Raw genomic sequence first — 18,880 nt, 5'->3', positions numbered from 1 at the left:
GACTATTTAATGCTTGCCAGGAAGTAAATATTCCTCACGATGATGCATTGCCCAGAGTATATTTTGAATTTTGATCCTTTATTTGAGAATGACATTTTACAATGCACAAGTGGATTTTCTTGTCGATAATTAATTTCTTTCTGGATACAATTCTTATGATACTGTATCATATCGATTTGAGAATGACCTTTTATAATGACAAAAATACATATTGTAGACGATGATTTTTTTTTCGATATAATTCTTAAAATGTTAACTTTATTTAAGAATGTTGTTTGACATTGGTCTTATAGGATTTATCAATAAATGTTTCTCAATGCACCACGTGTTAAAAAGGGATTTTTTTTCAACGACTTTATTTTATTTTCTAAATTTTATTTCGTCAGTCAAGGTAGCATGTGCTGTGTGTTTGTGTTATAATGAGAAAACTTTACCTAAGGATGCTGACAGACAATCTTGAATAAATCTGCGTTTTGCACTAATAACGAGTGTAATCATGGATGTTGTCGGATTGTGCCGGTGTTGCGCCGTGTCGAGGTGACACGGTACACCGAACACGGGAATGCAGCCGTTCCCGCTCTTTGTGTGGTAAACATATTAAACATTAGGTTTGAGAATTACCCAGATCGTGCACACATCACCTGTGTCCAAAAGCCTCTATAACCAGTACTTCTGGTCATTGTTCAATGTTCCGATTAAGTTTCAACCCCCTTTGCTCCCGAAACATAAGCCAAGGGACGATCGGAGCATCCTACGATATGGGCGTGGTTGTGAACCCGCCAACTCCACCCTCCCAAGCCGTAGTGTCGGTGTATGTTAGGGAATACATCAGCCAGGTGTTATAGAGTTTACCTGGCCAGCTCTTGTCTTCAGTGTTAAACATATTTATACATTAAACCACAGGTATTTCGTATGTATGAACTGAAAGAAAACGTATTGACCTTATGCGCATTGTATTCATAGAATTATCATTATACATACATTGCGTCTGTAGGTTTTTTTTTACGTAATTACGTGTGTAGCAGAGTTTACACCACCTAACGCCGTCAAACATTCACTGAGGTGCCAAAACCAGCGAGATCGCAACCGATATCGATTGATTTAAATTTGATATGAATATAATGTTTCGAATTTCTGTAAGTGTTTTCTATTTTTGTTATGATAGTCGATACTTCAATGATAGAGCGGGTTTTCTGAGACTTTTGACCTGCGTTCTTAACCAATGAAGTGTCACCTCCAAGGACAGGCATTCAGTATGAGCGCTCCGTGGGGTAAAGAAATGAATTCATTTTAATGTTGACACAATTTAGTCACAACACCGGATCGCAATTAATGAAAATTCAAATTCTTTTATGCTGAGAAAAATAATTCAAAACATGTTTTATATAGGAACTAATCTTTTGTATCTTTTTAATGGCATGCTGCATCCTCGTCGGTCTATTTCGCACTCTTTGTGCTGGAAAGTGTTTCTTTGACGTAATTCGTTTTTGGATTAAGTATTTAGTGTTTTCTTATTACGTTATCAATGTATAGTCTACGGTATGTGGAACATCTTTATAATAACACTCGCATCAATTTAGACATTAATTACCGTCTTTATCTAAGATTCACTTTCTGCAGTCCTGTACCCTATTTGGATGGTAGTTTATTAATCACACATCGTTCATTGTGCCTGGTTGCGGCGCCTGTGAAAGTCCTACCTACCTTCTCCCCTGTGGGAATCCCAGACCAGGCCAGTTATAAGGTTCAGCACCATCACTTGTAATGAGCGGGTCTAGGCGTGAAATCCACCATATGGAACGTGGAATTAATCCGGAAAATTAAAACCAAACCTCACAACTATATAAAACATCTATAGTCGTCGCCATTACACCACAAAAATAGAATAGTGATTGGACACCGCTGGCTGTTTTAACTTCTCAGACAGGTATGGTTGGGAGGAGCGGGTAAAGTTGGCGAGGTGAGACAATGGTAAAATACAAAAACATGTTATGTAGAAAACATACAGCAACGCCAATCTGTAATTCTTACACGCATAAAAAATTGAAAACAATCTAAAGTAAACAGGGAAAAGAAAACCACCAAAAGCATTAATACGAAGGAAAAAATGTCATTTTGTCACGTAAACGAGTTTGTCATTTTGCTGGAAAATATAATCATTAGTCAACGAGAATAGGTGTTATGTATTAATGTGGGACATTGCTCATAGTTGTGCAATGCTAGATAAGGAATGCGGAGTCCTAGATGACAGTTTAACAAGTACATTATCTCTCATTACCTATCGTCCACGCATCCATTAATCCTTTGATTTGATTAAATTTACATAAATTAGTAATATAACATATACAATTTGAACAACAAAATAAATGAGGATAAGAAATAATGACATGTCCATGTCGTATTTGATTGTTATAAAGACGTGATCGGTATTTATTAATATTATTCTAGTTATTTTATTTGGGAAATTTACTTCTGAACAGAAATAAAATAAACAAACAAATTAAATAAACAAAAAATACGACAAAGATTCGAAGGGTGATAAGTAAATATTCTGTTGAAAATTATATGTTGTTATTATTTTCAGACTGAACTTTTTTTTTATTGAAATGTCCTTAAAAAAAGAATGATTTAAATAGTTAAAAATACTGATTACAAATCAGTGCTACAGGTATTGTATATAAGTACTTTATATATACGATACAGGTATTCTGTCGTGTCCGTTTACCTGTAGCACCTTGAGTACACCGCATGGCTGACTCCCTACCTGTACGGCGCGAGGCGGTCTCTCATGATCAACACTAAAGTTAAAGTAAGCTCAGAGAGGAACAGACGCGTTCGGGATTTTACCTCGCTATCCTACCGCCTACCGGAGCTAGTGCTTATTTGTGAAATCGATTCCATCAAGACGAATAAGTCTTTTCTGAGGATTAATACGAATATATCCAGGTTTTGTTTTCCGTGTGTTTTATTTTTATTATTTAAAGAAAAAAAAAGAAAAAAATTCGAGAATTTGTGTGTGGGAGCCAGGGAGCCGTGCTGTGTATAAGCGCACTGTGTTGGTGATTTGTTGTGGTATACTCTCACTCCAGGATTTGTAAAACAAAAAAAATAACAACATACTCCTGTGGATTTCTTATATAACTGTTATTTGATGTTAATAGCTGCCTACAGATGTGAGGGCCGGGTTGGTGCCGTTTACACAGTAATTTGCCTATTTTGTGATACGTTGGATTTAACTCGAGGTGAAAGTAAACCTTTTTAGTGTTGTTTAACACGACGTTTAGTCTCCAGTTTGATTTTTTACGGGATTTCGATATTGGATATTATTGGAGAAGTGTTTACATTGTAGATGGCGGGCCACATGTGGAGGACGTGTCTACTTGTGTACCTGGGAATCGGGCTGGTCTTAGCAAATGGTAAGTAAACAGAAAAACAAATCCAATATATTTTTTCAGAGAACTCATAACAATATAAAACATTTTACTCTGTGATATTTGAAATTAAATAAAAAGTGTCACATTCTCTACCGTCGTAAATTTTAAAATTCTAATACGTTGACATTTTGTTAGTATCGAAATCAAAAAATGTAATATCCAATTCTGTGTGTGAAAAGTCTCATAACCTATGAGGACGTGTGGGCCTTGTGTGTTCTCACAGCGTTTGATCTCGTCCGAACTCACCTTACAACATTTGGAATTAAAGAGATAATACCAGGGAATCATACGGGTGTAAAACCGCTTTAAATACGTTTGAAAGTCGCCCAGGTTGGTTTTACAGCATAGAGTTGTAATTTGATGAAGTTGGAATGTCGACGATCATGTCGGGAAAAAGTAGGAGCAGGTTATGAGATGTTTCACGCAAATCCTCGCAGTAAACTATCGCACTGCTGGGACCCACTGTTTCCTTTGTATCCAAGACGGGCCTTTGTCTACTGTAGTTTTCCATTTCCATCCCTCGTACATTAAAAACACATTTACTCTCTGCTCTATACAGTAACATTCCGATTTTAATTGCATAAAGAAATGCTTTCGCACAAAGACTATTGATTCAGCGCAATATGTAAAATTTAAATTCATACGATTTATATTAAGGGGGCGTCGCGCTTTCGATTGTGCCATTACCAATTATTAATACGATATTGATAATCCTTCCAATAGACTTTATAATGAAGTCCTATTAATATTTCTCTTTATATGGCTTCCGAGGAGAAGCAGGTGTAGAACGGGGTTTTCTAAAGGAAATGAACGGGACGCATTTTTCTTCTTTCGAATGAATCGATCAATTTTACCTGTTATAGCCGATTTATCACGGTGTACGTAAAATGTAGAATATCCGTGATAGATCACTCGAGATGTGAATGTTACCGGTCTGTACTCTACTTACTGCTAATTAATTCCTAGAAAGTTATAAATTTTATTTCTGTGACATTGCTCATAAATTTAGATATCATTGATCAAAACATGAATAAATCAGATAGCATTTTGTTTATTGTATTATTGATATCAATTATGGATTTAATATATGTCTTCTTGAATATAACTTAAAACGTATCGGTATATTTTTATGTTCATTTTTACACTCGACGTATTATCCATGAATGATTTTTTTTTAAAATAATTGACAAAGTTTATTGTTATTAAAGTAAGTAATAAAATAATATCAACTTATATGATATTTCTGGCTTTGATTCGACGGTAAACTTTAAACATTTTTTATTATATTTATTTATTTCATTTATATATTTATTTATCTCTCTATTTCTATTTACCAAAATTATTTTAAAAAATCTGTGACGGTGATGACATTATACAATTCAAATATTATTTATAAACTCCGTGTAGATTGTATTTACAATTCGTGGAGAGTTGCACGTAAACAACAAGGTGTCCGCGTCATTTTATTGTAGTTATGTGGCTTATCAAGTGCCTTCGATTGTCTTAATCGTCAAATTGATACAGGTCTGTATAGTACATACAGAGGTCTGTATAGTACATACAGACGATACTTCGGAATACTGTGTTGTTATATCACAATGATTATACCCAGTAATTCCCGGAATTTAGAAACCCTTTACACTCGATAATCCTCGTCCTTTTTCTCTATGTCCTTCAAATTTAATTGATACGGAATCTTTGAGCTGGGAGAGTGCCCAAGAAACGTTTAGTAGGCATAATTAGGATAAAATGATAGCGCCGTATCGGAAGCGATAACAACACTTGCAGGCCTGGATGTTTACACGAGAGGACCTGGGGACCCTTTGTCTTAGATAGCAGTGTTATTGAATGGGAAGGGAGGGGTGTATTATCGGGGGTATATTGTGAGCGTATCACCATGTACCCTAGAGGTGATAAACACCATTCTAGTGTCGTTAGTGGAATAGTTTCGTATCTATAGTCACTGTCATCACAAGCATTACACAACATGTGTCAACACTTCTTCTATTATTCACATCCAAGGGCATGTAGAAAGAAAACTTTAATGTCGATTTGAAAGCTTGGCGTTAGCTCAAGTAGTGATCATATAGCTATGATTCTGACCCTGTATCTGCAAAGGAAAAAACCCGAGTAGTCAAATTTTAAAGAATGATTCGGCTCTTTCTTTCGTTATTCCTGTCATAATTAACAAACAATTTTCAAAATTGGGATGGTTGGTAATAAAGCTAGCTACAGCCATAAAACCCTTGAGTCGAGACGAGGTTCTGATACTTTATAAGGATGCGTCTCATGTATGATAGTGTACTCAGATACAGAAACCTGATCAAAAGGAGCCCATATTTAAATGGACTACCCCAATCCCATTAATTTGATTCTTGTGCTTTCTTGCACGAAAATCAACTGTGCAAAACATACGCTATGCATTCACTGCAAGTCGAATTCCTTGAATAAAACTGTTCCTTTGTATGATGTGAAATATTCACTATATACACCCTAATGTATTCACTTCAAACTTCTTCGATTCTCCAACATCGTGCGCATAAATTCATTCAAAGTAGGTCAACGCTATTCAAAGTACATATAAAAACGTTCAAATATGTTTATCAAATATGTCAATGTTTTCGTTTCTAAAATATATTTTCATGAGACATTATTGCCCACGGTAGAGTTGGTTAGCATATCTTGCTTTTGTTGGCGTTTTACCTCTGCCTTCTACCAGACATTGAGTTTAGGAGATTTATTTTCACATTTGTTGTGTAAACAGTTCTACTTGTACAGACGACATATAAGGATTTGCATGGATTAGATATAGCTTTTACAGACACCGCCATGTGGGTCATTCAAAGACGAGTTAATAATATAATCTATTCAACAAGGTGGCTTTCGAATACATTAGACGTTTGGAATCGGGTTTGAACATTATCAATTAAAAGTTAATGTACAGACAGAACTCAAATTTTACTTTTTTTGGAAAGCATTTTAAGGTCCTTCATTCTCGAAAGCTTTAGCTTGGAATGGTTGCTAACCTCGTAATTTAATCACTGATTACGTCGGAACAGACTTCAAGAACACGTAACACAAAGATGCTTGTTGATTGAAAACATGCTTGTCCGTAATGTGATATTCTTTGACATTAAGAATTAGGACGTAATGAGTACAAGCAGGAAGACGAAAGTGAAATATTAAATCAAGTCTTTTGATTATAAATAAAAATAAACATATTAAATCTGGAAGCAATTTTGCCCTTAATTGGAATATATCCGGCACAAAATTAGATAAAGTAAAAAAATAACTGAAATATAAACCATATTTAACATTTAACACAGTTTAAAAAAAATCTTTCCTACAACCGAAACACGTTGGTAATAGCTATAATGGAGTGTGATACCCACATAACTACAAAACACATTCATTGTGAGCTCTGGCTTTTATAAAACAATTTAAAACACTCCATGAATTGCTGATTTTTTAAATTCTCTGTTTTATATAACTCCGTTCATATCATAAATTTATGAGAGTGTAATGTGTTGGCAAATTTAGTTTTAAACAACAGGTTAGAAGCAATAAATTTCACCACCAATCTTCTGATAAACAGCTGTGGGAATAAAAAAAACGTCTGTACATTACCAAAAACATGCACTTCCCTAATTAACACGTGATGTTTGGGTGGAGTTGTGCTAAACGTTGTCAGGGTTTCCCGACAATCTCAACTGTCACTAGTTTTATTTCTTGTACTGCTATAGGGACTTCCATTACTGTGTGTATATCATGTGCGCCCGCTCAGGTGAGGCGTTTAGTGGTGTCAGCGGTGGGATTTCGTTAAAGGGCCGCACAGGCGATCATATGGTTACCTTCACTGATACCGCGTATAATATTGATCAACGCCATTTACTTTTCGTATAGAAGTTAGACGATAAATGGAAATTAAGTATGGCTAAAGGCATGTCCCTTTTAAAAACAACACTTTTTATAACAATGTACGGACCATTCGCGTGATACTAAAGAGAAATATTTAAATGCATGGACAGGGAAACACAATGGCTATCTGTACGATGATTTACAATTCAATTCGATTTCTAAAGTGTAATATTTCGGAAGTTTTTAGAATATTATAGAATAATATATAACCAGACACACCCAAATATATGAATAAACATTACCATGTCTAGAATAGCCATCTCATCAAACTGAATTAAACTAACGACTTCAGCTTATGTTGTGTTTTTGTTGAGCATCCATTACAATGGACGTGATAAAATAAAATATACAGTAGATGTGATATGAGAACCAATTTAACTTGATAAAAATACAGGAGAAACGTGTAAGAAATCAATATGAAATGAGCATAAGGATTTATAATGTATATAAACCTCAGTTGGATTTTTTTAAAGATTTTTATGAAATCTTTAAAAACAACCGCTATCAAATGTAGTTAAGGGCGGCTGAAAATTAAAAGTTAAATTTTATATTTCTAAAAAAGTAAAATTATTCTTAAACCCATTTTGTAGGCTATGCGGTGTTAGATCAACATATGACATTCGATATTCAATATCATAATAGTTCAATATTAGGTTTTTTTCTCTGTCCAGTTTGCTGCATGACAAAGACAATTATTATTATTATTATTATCTTTCTATAGGGTAACTTTCCTCATAAGTGATATAATGAAATTTTAACATGTTAAGACGAGGTCCAATGTCACATGACCATGACGTAACCAGGTGATAGTAGAGAGTGATAGAGGTCAATCAGACTGATACAGTTATCATATGGTATTTAATAAATCACCTAATCAGGTGTAGTTCCCTGGACCAGGCAGACGACTGTCGACTGGTCCAAAGTAAAAGTTGTGGAGTAAGTTAGGACCAGTAGTGTTGTGAGCACTGCTCACGGTGTACACGGCTGACAGTAAATTGATAGCATTGGAATGTTTGATTTGTGTTATATGAAGAGCTTATCATGACCGAAGAAAACTACTTGGTCAACAAGGCCGCTCTTCTTCCAACACACACTAATTCGCCGACCTTAAATCCAAGGGGGCGCCACAAACGGTAAATTAAAAACGTCTTGACATTTACATGTAATGAATTCTATACCATGATGACCTTTATCTGGGAGATTCTCTGGTCCAGAGATAGCACTTTCACCGCTCACCGGCCCAACTAATACCACAGATTACCCTCCTTATTTGCTTCCACTTTGGTCGTTGGTGGGTTAAGTACAAATTGAAGGATTACCGAATGAAATAGTTTTTAAGTATTTCCGAATGAATTGACAACTAGCAAAGTGATATCAAACTCAGTGATATTTGAAATAAAAATGACATGCTTTACATAACATGACATACTGATACATGTGGACTAGTTGTCACCTATAGTCTCATACAGTTTATAAAAAGTATCTAACATGTCTAAAGCAAACATTAGATGATACATAATACACATCAATTCTTTAAATAAAATTTGTATCCTAAAAGAAATATTAATGTCGACGTAAGCAAAACAACGATAATTTACTCCCAACTTTCAATGGTTTATTTATCTAGTATACACAGTTTGCATATCACTATCTAAATGTCACGACTTATAACTTATAGAAATTAATTCTGTTATGAAAATACCCTCACAAAACATAGAACCATCGTTAACTAGTTAACATTGTTTAAACTTTTCCAAATGCGGCACGTTAAACAAATGTGTTCCCCCATATAATTTCGTTTTAAAGTAATAGCCTGGCGGTGCTGGTAAAGGATGGTATTATTACATTTTATGTATTACATAGATAGCTGGGACGTTAAATGAGCGACTCACGTTCTCTAATGAGGTATCGACTGATAGTGTAGTCTTACATATCACTTAAAATCCGCTCCTAATTCCTCACTTTAGTAGAAACATATGTTTTTATAACTGGGCCCACCGGTTCTCCTAAAGCACTACACGGAAAGTTAGTTTACTGCTTCACATTAAATTTTCAGACTAATTATTTTGTAACGTTTTAATTAACGCGTTCTTTTTGTGTAGTTTCGTTTAGCTGATTTGATTTTTCTTAGGGCGGAAAAAATAATTACAGAAAAAGTTTGCTCCTTATTCTGTGAAAAAAACTTTTTAAAATTCCTTTGGGATTTCACATGCTACTTTTTATAGCACTGGAAATTTTGAATGTGTTTTAAGTTAAAAAAAAAACAAAACAAAAAAAAACAACAAAAAACAAAAACAAAAACACGTGACAAATCTGATTTTATTATCTTAAGCACTTTACTATCTGATATTTTGATGTATTGATACCTGACAATACGACTCCGACATCTCGATCAGGACTGACGAAGCAGATAGGGGGTAACTATGGTCCCTGGGGCCACTGTCCGTTCAGCCTGGTGTCAGGGTTGTCTATTACCAAAAGGGGGTAAAGAAATATCATATAAACAATAAGGTCATTGAAAATCACGTTAAACAGCAATAAACAATTGATGGCTCGTGCAAGTTATTGTTATCAAATATAAATATTTAAAAAAAAATAGAAATGTTATGAATGTTAAATACATTTACTAAAAATGTCGGATGTTGTTTTTTTATTAAATAGAGACAGTTTTTCTTAAGATTGTTACATCGGATTTACTATTTCAAATAAACAATTTTCTTAATCATATATTTATTTTATTCATATTAAGCCATATTATTTATTTATTTATTTTTATTTTATTTGTTGTTTGTTTGACATTGTTTTGTTTCACTGATTTATATTAATTGTTTTAGTGTGTACAAAGATCGGCCCCCTTGGTATGATAACCGGGGAAATCAAAGACTGGCAGGTGACGGCGTCTTCGACATACCCGAAACCCTGGGATAGAAAATGTGACGTCAAATATGCACGTGTGTACCTCCCAAATAAATACGGCTGGTGTGCTAAATACAAATCCTCCTCCGAATGGCTGAAAATCGACCTGGGAGTCGCTGCCCGGGTAAGTACAAAGCGCACAACTCACCTTGATCAAAGAATATTCAGTGTTATGTAAATGCTTGTTGATAAATACTTCACAGAGTACTCGGCGGTTTATTTATATAATTACGTCACGTCATACCTATGTCTGATGGGTGCACAAGCATATAGCATGCTACTTTATATGCAGATCACCTACCACATACGGCAGATTATCTGTAGATGTCAGCACTTTTAGATAACCAAATATGTACACAGAGCGATGTGGTATCTTGTGAGGAAAGGTAAAACATATCTCAGACACACTCAGTGGTGTAGGATGAAATAAAAAAATATGTACATAAATGACTTGAAGGTGTTTTGTAGTTTACCTTCTCTGGTAAACAATAAAGAGTATCTTTAGCATAGTCAGATCAACAAATATGTAAAATACAATAAATACATAAAACCCTTTGTGATGTATGGTAAAAACTTATCTCAAACACAATCGAGCGCATACCCGAAACCAAGCTGGACATGAAAGAAAAAAAGTCATTTTCTTTATGCGTGCAGCTTCAGAAGGATAAACTAGAAGATTAATATTATTGAAGTATGTAGTCCGCAATAAAATATACCTAACTCTTGTAAACTATGTACAATACATAAATAAAAGATCAAACTGTAAGCGAAATTAGCCCGACATTGTTGATGAAATGCTGTGCTGGTGATGATACGGTTATAGTTAGATCTGTTTGAAGAACAAGTAGTGTTGATGAACCGAACGTGGCAGCTCTTAAATAGCAATCAAGCGTTTGGTGGTGTGCCAGGACTTCTCCCGTACAGAGGGTAATACTAGGTGACATTTGTGAATCTCCATGATAACCCGCTAATTATTAATTACTATTAACTCCACACAGAGATGTAACTCTGGCTTTTATGCTTAGTTCGTGAATATAATAAGGGGATAACAGGGTTTATAGCAACAGTAACTTAAAGATGCTCCACCGTCGACAGAGCATAAATGATATTCATCATTCGAACAATAATTTGTGTTTAATCGTGTATACAATTAACACAAAAAATAATATAAAATAATTTATTTCGCCTTTGGTGCATGGTACTTCATTACATATAGAATATAGTGCCACGGAATGTTTTCGGGATGCAATTAATTATTTTTCATATTTTTAACTTGAAGTAAAATTAGAAGCTCAAATTTTTCAATGTTGGTTATGATATAAAATAAGTAACTTTTGCACCGGAAGAAAATTATTACATCGTCTGCTCCTGTTTTTGATAGTAAAAAAATACCATTTGTCAGCGGTGGAGCATCTTAAACATTAGCTCATCAAACAGATTTCTGTTTCTCAGATTATATTGATAACGGTATTTGTTACATAGGTTCATAATTCTTATATATGGAAAAGGATAAAAGATTAATGTCGTTTAGGGGGGAAATAGTCTCAAGTTCGTTAGGAGAGTCATTTCAATTTGAAATTTGTCAGCTGTGTTGTCAAAGTTCGCAATTTGAAAATTCATTTCAGAAAAATAATGTACACTTTTTATTAATATCGCACAGCAAAAGCACATGTAATAAAATCATCAGTGTTAAAAACATGAAAAAAGATTGCGTCATAAAAATGCAAATAATGTATGATTTAACGACGCATATGTACGTCACGCGCCAAACGGAACCCATGTTTATGTAAATTAGGGTCAGAATAGTATATAAGAAACCACAGCTGTATCTTATAGATTTATCTTAAACTTTACCCTAGACGGAAAAATGAATAAACTCTTCTCGTCTTCAATAGAAAAAGCTGATACCTTCGTCAGGTTACCGAGGTTTTACTTCAAAATGGATAGACCAAGTGGATGACGCTAAGTCATTGAGCAGAAGTATCCGGCATACCTGCCCTCCAGCAAGTCTCTCCAAGATCATCCTCTAAATGTCTGCATATTTTAACTCCTAACAAAGTCCCTGTCAATACAACCAGAAGCGGCCCAGTTTAGGTGTGAAATTGTGTCTAACTTTTAACAATAGGAATAGTTTCTTTTGACAGAAAATATTTACTGAGGAAACAATCAGCTGACATATCGATAGTGGAAATAAAATGCTAGTATCTCGTTATTATCATTCAGACAGAGCCAGCATTCGTGAGTGGCTGGTATAGTCACATGACTAGAGATCATATCCTACAGGATGATACTGGTGTTTCATCACTGTTCCACCTGCTACTATTCTTAGATAACTACCTTTTATAACGTATGGAAATTGTTGTCGATATTTACCTGTGATGCTTACTCCCACGCCACCCATATTCCCTATCATAATCTCGTTATCATTATTGATGTTGATATATAGAATATGACAGAAACACTCATTTTCGCTACTTATCTTCACCTTGTAAAAGAACAATTTTCCCCATGGCTGTTCCACGATAGACAAAAAGGCGACCTGGTCGATATATTAGGTTCTATCTAAATCACTTGCTTATACTATCGCCTGTCCAGTACCTTATTACATACATAAACATATATTAATGTTAATTCGAGTAACACCTGTAATGAATGATAGATTCCGTATCAGTACAGGTAAATGTTATTTAGGGTTCGTAGATAAATCGGCAAAGTTATAGCCATATTTACACAACAGTAGATTGGCACGGGCTTCAAGTGTATTGGTAAGTTAGGGAAATTATAAACATAACCGTCGGATGTGTTTGACAGGTGAAATGATTATTGACATAGACTAGTCTAGGCAATATAATACTTTATGATTCCTCAGACAAGTAATAACACTTTAATCATCATCATAAGGCTTTAGTTGACATGTTTAGATAATACTAAAATCACAATTAAAACATTTGACAAGTGAAATCTAGATTAACCCATACACCTTTATCGTCTCATGTTTCTGAAAAATGACCTAGTCCCGTGTAAGATAGAGGGATTACGTGGTCTAAAACACAGCCATTTGTAGGAGTGACAGTATGACTTATAGCGAGAGGACCGAGCATTCCTAGTGATTACAAGCCATATCAATATGTATTATACTTCATACACAACACTCTAGGATATTAGAGACAATTTTAAATGAGGATTTCCCCGATGACACAAACAGGTCGCTGTTTTAGGAATCTGATACAATCAGTAGACGATGTGACTCGAAGGTAGACTTAAATGTCACGAAATTCCTTCAACTTCACGGCTGATCTTTTGTCCCGCCCAGATCAACCCCAGATTATGATTGGGGGGACTCCCCAGACAGTGAAGCCCAGTAGGGATAAGTTATCTCCGCTCAGCTGGCCCAGGTGACGGGTATATGTACAGACAAAGGGTCTATAATAGCTAATTATACCATACACTACATACACACACTAATAACTACCTGATATATCTGATAAATCCGTGTAGGGGAGATGTAATTCCTATACACACATCTAGTCTAGGGAATTAGTTTTATGATCCAATTTAATATTTATAAAATGACACACGCAGTAATTGGAATTATTTATATAAATGCCATATCCCATTTGGTAATATATCCGTCTCACCTGTGAACATCTTACCTGTAGACAGGAAGTACTTAATTTTAGGATATGATAACATATTTACCAGGTGTAAATGCTGTCAACGTTTTCTCTGATGTGTATAAATCACTCACACAGATTTCTACATTTTCTACATTATCATCTAATCAAATAACACAAATAATTAGACATTATATGCGTCCCTTATTGAATTTTAAATGGAACTTTTCCATGGCTGTAATATTTCGTCTAATTATACAGCTTTGTCTGACTATGACACAAGCTGACACTCAAATATCTTAATGAACAAATGTCTCAAGATATGCCACTGAAGAATGCAACAGAATTAAAACTTTGTAAAAATTGTATAATGTAAGAAAATAGCGTCATTTAAATACAACTGCGTCTCCACGTCTTTACGAGATGAGATGTTTAATGTCTTAAATAGACAACTCCGTTGTCGTAAAGGATTAAATTCGATAAAATTAGAATCGTTGAGGACATCAAACATGTCCTGACGTATCTCATTCATTTGCATTAATTAGATGGCGTGGTGTACTGTAATATTTTACTTTGGGTAACATTAGGTACAGAATGATCCTAGCTACATACCTAATAAGATATCAAACCTACGTAAATACATTAGTAAACTGGAATGAACAGCCGTCTCTAGTAACGTATCGGTGAACGTTCAAGGCTAAATATAAATTTAAAAGTATTTATTACATAATTCTGAGTTATTATAGTTTAAGAAATATTCTATGTAATACTTAAGGAGTAAAAATACTTAAAATAGCCATAAACCATTATAGAACTGCATCGCACATTCTTTTCAACAATGGTATATTTGAAAAAAAGGCCTGGCATATCTTAATTTCTCTAGAGGCGAATGTGGCGATTGACATCTTCCGCTTATTCTTCGATTGTTCATTCCTATTTCATTTTAGTATTGAAATAAATTTTTGTTTAACTGAATTACAATGTTCTGATAAATAGAGTGATAAAAGAGTGACCTATTTTCTGACCTTGTCATGTTACAGGTGACCGGTGTGATGATTCAAGGTCGTGGTGACGGAAAAGAATGGGTGACGTCATTCAAAGTATCCTACAGTATGGACGATTATAACGAAGAGTACGTCACCGACCAGTACGGCAACCACAGGGTAAGTTACCATGGTAACCGTAGTTATCTGGTAAAGTAGTAATCAACACTGAAAACAAAGCGTTGTAAGATATGAAAAATAAATATAAAGATATAAAATATAATTTTATAGTAAAATATTCATAATATTATAGATTGTCTTGTGTTTTGAATTTAAAATATTCACACTGTTTAAGTGTATTCTGTACATATTTTAATTATTACTCAATAAAACAAATTGGATCGAGCGACATTTTGTTAACACAGCATTGCCTTTTGAATTTAAGGCGTAATTACGTAATTAAGATAACATTTTACAAATTTCAGGTCCTGGAGGGTAACACGGACGCTTACTCCGTGAAGCACGTGTACCTGGACCGACCAATCCTGGCTCGATATGTCAAGTTCCATACGGTAGCCTGGCATAGACATCCGAGCATGCGTGTCGAGGTCCAAGGCTGTCAATGTGAGTTTCCTGTTAAAAATAAATTACATGCAGTTTATTATCTTCTAATTCTGAATATTTACAAAAGATTTGCATTCATTACTGGTGTTCTTTTTTATAAACTCGATTGTTTTTCTCGTTTTCAGTATGTAAGGAATATATAGGCCTCCCTCCTTATGGGCGGATCACCGCCTCCTCCTCCGGTAAAAACCGGCGGAAGAGTTCCTGTCAACCTAGTGATGGTACCGTACTCAGCAACAAGGGCTGGTGTGCTAAACACAGCAACAGTAAGTTATTGTTATCAACCTAGAAAACAATGGCTAGTAAAGACAATAGACAGAGGATACCATACAAAAAGTAAATGTCGAAAAGAAACCAAAAGTTAAACGTGATTTCTGTGGCAAAACACGCCAATATCACTTGGAGAATCGTATTGTCCTTATGATAAAAAGAGAGATGATTCTGCTGGTTTTGTCATAAGTTTATCATTTGATATTGTCTCACAAGTTGTTCGTCCTATGTTAAGGCCACTTACCATTGTTTAAACTATTATACGTAGGGATGGTGACTGATGAACATAATGATGATTGATATCGGTAACGAGCCAGATTAATTATTACTTTGATCAGTACCACATTAGAGAGAAAATTACGTTTCAATTCTCTAGTTAAATGAGTGAGGCGGTGGACTTATATCTGGTTCATTAATATGTTGCGCGTCGACACAATTACTCCGGCGATGGTTTTATAGAGAATAATATGATTTCATGAGCCATTGAACGAGAAATATTTTTGGTGCGATAGGATATCGGAGCATCTAGTAGTGATCTGGTTGGTTAAGACAATGGTTCCCTGACAAATGATGGCTGGGCACCTAACCATCTGTACTTATCTTACCGGCCATCTCTTCTCCGGTCTCAGGACTTTTTGCATGAGGTCTTTCAGGAATGTTGTTGTCTTGTGCCACTGTGTAGTGGTGATAGTGGTAGGTGGTGGGTTCTACCAGACAATACACACACAGGTCCTCAGCCTAACTCAACTTGTCAGAAGGGTGTTGGTTCGCAGATCTGTAATTGAAACTAGTGTACCCGTCAACAATGAGCACTTAATTGGTTAACGTTCCGATGATGGTGTATTTATTGATGTGTGAAAGGTATTCCCAGTGTCACGCATGTTTGTAACCTCGTTACCGTTTTTATAAATCTACTTCTACACATGGCATTGTTTAACAGGAAATAAAATATTGGGGACTTTTTATCAGGGTGTGCGGATGAATATACACAACAAAAGTAGGGGGCATCTCGGTACAGATATAAAATATGTTTGAAATAGAGCAGCCGGTGGTCACACAGACAATAGATATTATACGTAAACACAGATTACTACAATACTGGAGAAACGCTGAAGGTTTGGAGAATTTATCTTGTGGAACGATTCAAAAGATCAGCACGTGACTGAGATGCATGAAAATACAATTTAAATTTTGTTATATCTCAGCGTGCACCTGCACGATTATGTATGTCCCACGTTATATGAACCAGTTTACCAGCCGACACCTCCATCAGATTTAAAGTTTTCAAACATATTTATAGACTCAGGGAATTAATTGAATGAAAGACAAGTTTTAAGTATTAAGCAAAGTTGTATGGGCTTTTGTTGGTGCACCTTCTTCATAAAAGTCGTGTTTATTATGACCGAGTACCCCGTTAACACAGCCTGTTTATAGATATGTAAATAGATTTAACCACATCAATACCCGGTATGGAAACCCAATCTTTATACCGAGTATTTACCTGACGTATCCGTTATATAGTTATACCTGGTACCATATGATATCATTACTCCCCGGAATAAACAACATTTATAGTGTTACCATTATACCATACAACCATTTACGTGAAACCTTGTAGAGGATTAGTTGAACTACCCTTATCCTATCTAGGTTATGGTATTTCATTTCATATTGTATTCCTTTTGACTTCATCCTCTGTCGTAAATAATGTGCCATTTTTATCCTGGAAATCATACAAAAAGTAGAGTTTCTTTCAAAGTAAAATTGACTGAAGTGTTGACTTCTTGTTTATTTGAGTATTGTGATGATAATCAAAATTGTTTCATTACAGCTAATGAGTGGCTACAAGTCGACGTTGGCCCTCCCACACTTATTACTGGAATCATCACCAAAGGACGAGCGGACAGTAAGAAGAAACACTGGGTCACTCGGTACAGAATCTCCTATAGCAACGACACGCTCTTCTGGTACAAGTACAAGGACCCACAGCACACGGAGCCTCGGGTACGTCATCACTCTCTGTGTTGTTCACGTCATTACTCTTTGTATGGTTCTCATCCACGTCATTATTTTATATGGTTAAACATCTACGTCATTATTTTGTGAGGTTAAACATTTTCGTCATTATTTTGTGTGGTTAAACATCCACGTCATTATTTTGTATGGTTAAACATCTACGTCATTAATTTTTGTGTTGTTTACATTTACATTATTACATTTGATTTACATTATTACATTTGATGTCGTTCTACAATGATTTTATGATATTGAAATGAAGTCATTCATATTTAGTCCATTGATCTGATCTATTTCATTCCATACTCTCGTTCTATTGTTGTCTTTGATTCAGTCACATGGATTACAATTCTTACTGAATATCATGTTTTACCTTTCATTTTACTGTAAAATTCTCTGTGTTTGTTGTATGATGTTTTCTTTTCACATTGGATCATTGGACAACATTCAAAAATATATTTTCATGTTTTATCACCAAACGAATTTCAGTCGAGGGGGTCATTATGTCAGTTCAGCACATAACCAATCACCCATCGCATTTGTTGTCACATGATGGCAACGTAACCATCACCTAACATTTTGTCGTCACGTGCACTGAATATAAAACTGAACGTGTCGAACACGTGATTTTCAACACCGAATATCAAGCCCCGTGGATACTTTGAAAAGCACATGTATTTTGATTAACGTTTAATCTTTGTAATTAACGTTCACTCTTAACATTACATATTGGGTGACATTTATATATTACATAATAATTATATATTTTAATAATATGTAACTAATGGATATATTGTTAATAACATTGAGGGTTTGACACGGATTCACATTAAATATAATGTTGTGTGTTGGTTTAACGATACAAATGTACACAGTCTACTTACAATTTAATTTGTATTGTATAATAACATCCGGTTCTACTATACAGTACAATAACACAAATTATATTGTATATTACACAGGTTTATACCACATTGTAAATAACACACAATGTTTCCCTCTGGTGAATAAACATTTTTGTTGATAATAACATAATAATATTACTATATTGACACACTTTCTGTTTTACCTGAGAGAGTGTGCGTTAGTGATACTAGAACAATAG

General features: G+C 34.9%; 1 protein-coding gene across 4 annotated transcripts in view; it reads left to right on the top strand.

The window, feature by feature from the left end:
• Nucleotides 1-18,880, top strand: part of LOC138329637 (lactadherin-like) — a 63,702-nt gene that overhangs the window by 37,687 nt on the left and 7,135 nt on the right. For 2 of the 4 annotated variants that reach the window (XM_069276753.1, XM_069276750.1), the window contains exons 1-7: nt 2,774-2,809; nt 3,350-3,416; nt 10,187-10,392; nt 14,923-15,045; nt 15,351-15,489; nt 15,615-15,755; nt 17,591-17,763. In XM_069276753.1, the coding sequence (XP_069132854.1) occupies nt 2,789-2,809; nt 3,350-3,416; nt 10,187-10,392; nt 14,923-15,045; nt 15,351-15,489; nt 15,615-15,755; nt 17,591-17,763 (870 nt within the window). In that variant the 5' untranslated portion in view covers nt 2,774-2,788. Of the gene's footprint in view, nt 1-2,773; nt 2,810-3,349; nt 3,417-10,186; nt 10,393-14,922; nt 15,046-15,350; nt 15,490-15,614; nt 15,756-17,590; nt 17,764-18,880 lie in introns of those variants that run through there. The other 2 variants (XM_069276752.1, XM_069276751.1) reach the window with 1 other exon arrangement.

The sequence above is a fragment of the Argopecten irradians genome, chromosome 8 (genome assembly GCF_041381155.1).
Source record: "Argopecten irradians isolate NY chromosome 8, Ai_NY, whole genome shotgun sequence".
NCBI lineage: Eukaryota > Metazoa > Mollusca > Bivalvia > Pectinida > Pectinidae > Argopecten > Argopecten irradians.
This window is presented reverse-complemented; position numbering and strand designations above follow the sequence as displayed.